Source organism: Actinia tenebrosa, unplaced genomic scaffold (genome assembly GCF_029948245.1).
Source record: "Actinia tenebrosa isolate PJP-AT-01 unplaced genomic scaffold, QUT_ActTen_1.0 PGA_scaffold14__42_contigs__length_11649687, whole genome shotgun sequence".
NCBI classification, from domain to species: domain Eukaryota; kingdom Metazoa; phylum Cnidaria; class Anthozoa; order Actiniaria; family Actiniidae; genus Actinia; species Actinia tenebrosa.
In genome coordinates this window covers 10,664,604-10,669,051 of record NW_028292574.1, presented here as the reverse complement: position 1 = coordinate 10,669,051, position 4,448 = coordinate 10,664,604, and the positions used below count along the sequence as shown (strand labels likewise).

At 41.3% G+C, this 4,448-nt stretch overlaps 1 protein-coding gene across 1 annotated transcript; it reads left to right on the top strand.

Moving 5' to 3' along the window:
• Positions 1-1,070: 1,070 nt before the first annotated feature.
• On the top strand, positions 1,071-3,544 carry LOC116300473 (kelch-like protein 28). Its single transcript, XM_031709348.2, has one exon. The coding sequence runs from the start codon at positions 1,211-1,213 to the stop codon at positions 2,915-2,917; it is 1,707 nt and encodes a 568-aa protein (XP_031565208.1). The 5' UTR covers positions 1,071-1,210; the 3' UTR covers positions 2,918-3,544.
• Positions 3,545-4,448: the final 904 nt, after the last annotated feature.

Sequence of the window (4,448 nt, the reverse complement as noted above, 5' to 3'; positions counted from 1 at the left end):
CACTTCGTTTCTTGGTATCTTCAAGGGTGGTGAAGCGGAAGTGCAACCAACTCTAGCTCTTACTTCGGTTCGATTCCTGGACTCGGCATACCATGAGAGTCAGTAGAGTTTGATAGGTCTCTCGCTTGATTTGAGGGTTTTTCACCTTAGAAAGACAACGCTCTAAATTCCAATGCCATCTTGCCTGACTTCTATGTTTTGGTTTGAACGCAGACATTTCAGTATTATTTCTTATCCCTCCCCCGCCTCCGAAATTGTGACCCCGGAGAAATAGGGGATAGGAAATGCCAGCCAAGCTACTTTTTACTAAGTATAACTTAGGGGGGGGGGGATTGTTGAAATTTTATTAGCAGCTATCCTATCCCTCCCCAACTATTCACAACGGTATGAGAAGTCACACTGAACTAGGATAATGGCTTTCATCAAGAAAGCATCAATAAGAGAGGGAAATTTCTTATTGTGGCGCGCGCCATGTAATTAATTATTGTTTTGATCGTTTTGATCACTAATGTCAAAACGGAAAGAGAGCCGCGCGTGCAAATAGATGACGCACAGGAGTAGGGTAAGACGAAATTTAAACTGCATCTGGTTACTAAAAATAGTCCAACCGAGAATTTACATGGCGCGCGCTACGATAAGATCGAAGTCTCCCTTTCTTATTTATGCTCTATTGTTTTGATTCAAAACTGCAAAGGTCGAACGTTGATCCGGTGCACTTTTAGTATACCTTAATTATTAGTACTGCCTTGCGCATGCTGTACTGTCTCCCATGACCTGCGGTTGCTAAGTTGGTATACTTTATTCCCACCCTCCCCTCCCTTGCGTTGTTATGGTTCTTTGTAGAGCTCTGTCAGGTTTCCGGCCTCCAGTTTTTCAAGCAAGAGTAGAGTGGGATAGCGGCCAATGTAACACTAAAATTTCCCCCGAGTATAAAATTAATCTCAGTGGTCCAAGAGACTAAGGATTGAGGTCAAACGTGAATAAAAAGGAAATCATTTTCAGAGAAAAGAAATTTGAATGAATTAGTTGTTCATCTAACGTGTGGGCTTCCTGTGGATCAAAATAAATTTGCATGATTTACACCATACAAATGTGCACAAAGCCATCTTATGCAAATGTTTTTCATTTCAAACTGCGTAAAAACCTTCCTTCCTTGATTGATTTTAAAGAACATTCTGTAAAAAAAAGAGACCTTTTCTAAAGGCCAACGATGGCAACAGCTTTCGAACAAGAAACGAAAATTTCAGCTCCTAAAGATAGCTATAAAGAATCTTTATTGGTTTCGCTTGAAAGCCTTCGCCGAGACAGTCTTCTTTGCGATGTCGTACTAAACGTAAATCACCAAGAATTTCAGGCTCACAGATGCATTTTAACAGCAAGCAGCCCATATTTTCGAGGAGTATTCACAAGTGATATGATAGAAAAAGAAGCAAAGGAGTTAGATCTAGATTTCCTCGACGCAGACGCCATGGAACCTCTATTGAAGTACATGTACACTGGAGAAGTTGAGATCAATGAAGCCAATGCTCGTAGCCTCGTATCAGCTGCTGATTTTTTGTTGATACAGAGTTTAAAGACGATTGGCTGTGAATTTCTAGAGTCGATAATTTGCCCTGGAAATTGTTTTGAGCTCCGAGACTTTGCCGAGAAATACAACTGCGATCAACTCAAGGCGACTGCTACCACTTTTATCATCAATAACTTTGCAGCAGCAAGCGAGTCAGAGGGCTTTAAATTTGTCGAATATAAAATTCTATCTGATCTGATATCCCGGGATGAGTTGGTCGTGAGTGGAGAAGAGCAGGTTTATGAAGCCATAATGTCGTGGGTCAGGAACGATTTAGATACAAGAAAGGAATGTTTTGAAAAACTATTCTCTGAGCTTCGCCTCGTATCTATTTCAAAACACTACTTAACGGAAACAGTCGAAAAGGAAGAGTTGGTCAGTGAAAGTTTTGAGTGTACGAAACTTCTGTTCAAAGCGATGAAATCTTTTGCAGTGTATGAGTTTGAAGGGCTTAAAAAGCCAAGAAAAGTGCTGGAAAAACACGTGAATGCAATAGTGCTGTGTGGCGGAAACAGAAGCCGTGATGTCGTTTGTTTTTTACCCGACGAAAATAAATGGTCAGTGTTGACCGAGTCGAGTATTGCACGAGACGAGCATGCGGTGACAGTCAGTGATAATGTTCTCTTTGCTTTTGGCACAAACCAGACCGAAAATAGCCAAATAGTCGAACAATTTAACGTCTGCTCAAACACTTGGTCATTGATAACAAATCTCCCTCAATCTCGATGTGCCCTGACAGCGGTCACCTTAAATGAGCAGATCTTTATTCTTGGAGGGCGAACGCAGCATATAGGCGCAACGAATAACATGATGCGCTATGATCCCAGCATTAATAAATGGTTCTACGAAACTCCTATGAACTGTAGTCGAGCAGGACTCTGTGCAGTGAGTCTTAATGGCTTTATATACGCATTGAGTGGAATCAATGTCAAAGGAGAATTCCTAAATACCGTTGAAAAGTATGATCTAAGGACCAAGGTTTGGACCGAGATACCACCTATGCTTACAGCTCGATACTACGCTTCGGCTGCTGCATTAAACATGAAGATTTACATTGTCGGTGGGCAGGTTAAGAATGGCAGCTGTCTGTCAAGTGGTGAAGTGCTCGACGTAAAGACAGATCAATGGACAGCTCTTCCTGGCCTGTCTGTACCTCGACAGGCAGCGGGCATTAGTCGTTGGGGTAACAAGTTGTACCTGTTTGGCGGATGCAATAACTCAGGACGTCTAGACTCAGTTGAGTGTTTCGATTTGGAAAGCAATTCCTGGCAGTTTGTTGCTAAGATGCCTGTAGCTCGATCTTGGGTTCAGTGTGGTGTGTTGCGTCTTCCTAAACAGCTTATTGTCTGAGTCAAAGCTGTCATGTAAAACCAGGCTCTCTGGCCGCGAGGGAAATCAAATCAGGCGAAGCAGATCCCAAAATCCTTATAGTCGGGAATGATAAATGAATAATGAAGACTGTAGTACCAAGCGCTTGGTATAGGGACTTGCAGGACTCTTGCAGCTAGCTTAGATTTCACTATGATGAACTAATAGGGGAGTTTTCTTTTATTGCATCAGGTTCGGCTCATGTGAATTGGACGTCGGTTGACCTTAGGAGGAAGACGATTCGTGTAGACTTTCTATTCGCAATGCACCGTGCTTGCGCTTAATTATTTGCTCAGTGAGCTTTAGGAGTTAGCACCTTTGTCTATGAATGAAAAGTAGAAGCATAGGAACTGCAACTTGGACTGAATGGTGTGGTGAACTAACAGATTGTCTGTTTTCTGGAAAATTGGCGACTGGAGTTAAATCGCGTATGCAAGCAGTATAAGCCTTGGATGTATGTATTTTTTTAAATGAGGGAAATTTGTAAGAATACTATAAGCTATTGTAAAGTGGAAAAAAATAATTGGAAATAGCGAGATAAAGTGCAATAGAAACGAATGGGTGGATAATAACCACAATAAATCCGAATAGAAGGAAATGGAGAAAAGACTTTAGGGACCGTTCATTTTTTTACTGGGAAGAAAGGACGGTGAGATTTTAAGAATAGTCACTAAACAACCAGGCTCAAGAGGGCAAAAGGGTGGGGGGGGGGGGGGGGAGGGGGACATAAAAAGAGTCGCATAGCACTTCAACAGAATGGAATGATGACAAGAGATGGGCCATTTCTTAAGCAACAACGGGGAGTGGGAATGGGTCGATTTTCTGATATGGTTATGAAGCGAATACATTGTTTGTCAGACAGACAGACAGACAAACATTTTATTTGGCGTTTTGTACAAAGTTGCACATCAACTTAGTTCCAAATAAGTTACGAATATATACGTATGTTTATGTATGTGCATAATATCTATATTCACATATTCCACACACAGGTCATAAGTATATATATTCTATATATATAAATGTTCATATCGGTTCATAACCGGTGCTCGACACCGGGGGGGAGGGGTGGGGTGCTCCGCCAGGATTTGGGTAAGGGTGTTCCGCTGGGATTATGGGTACCCTGTTTATGACTAAAGATATAATTAATTGCACTGAGTTCCTGTTTCAATTATCATGTCAGCTCGCGTATTGTTTTTTGTTTTTTGTTTTTTGTTTTTTTTTTGTTTGTTTTTTTTGACGACCATAATAACCAGTTTCGGTCAATACGAAAGTAGAAACCCTGAATATGACAGGAAACTCAGGAAGAACTTGGAACTTGAGTGAAATTGCATACCCTGTTTTTGACAAGAAGCTCGAAAAACCATACCCTGTTCAGCGGATCACTCCCGTATAGTCCATACATGGGAGTAACCCGGGGCTCGACAACTCAAATTATTCGGTTCATTAGTTTTCTGAGATTGAGTAAGTCGGCTCTTATTGAAATTTCAGTCTTGCTTGGAAATTTATAGTA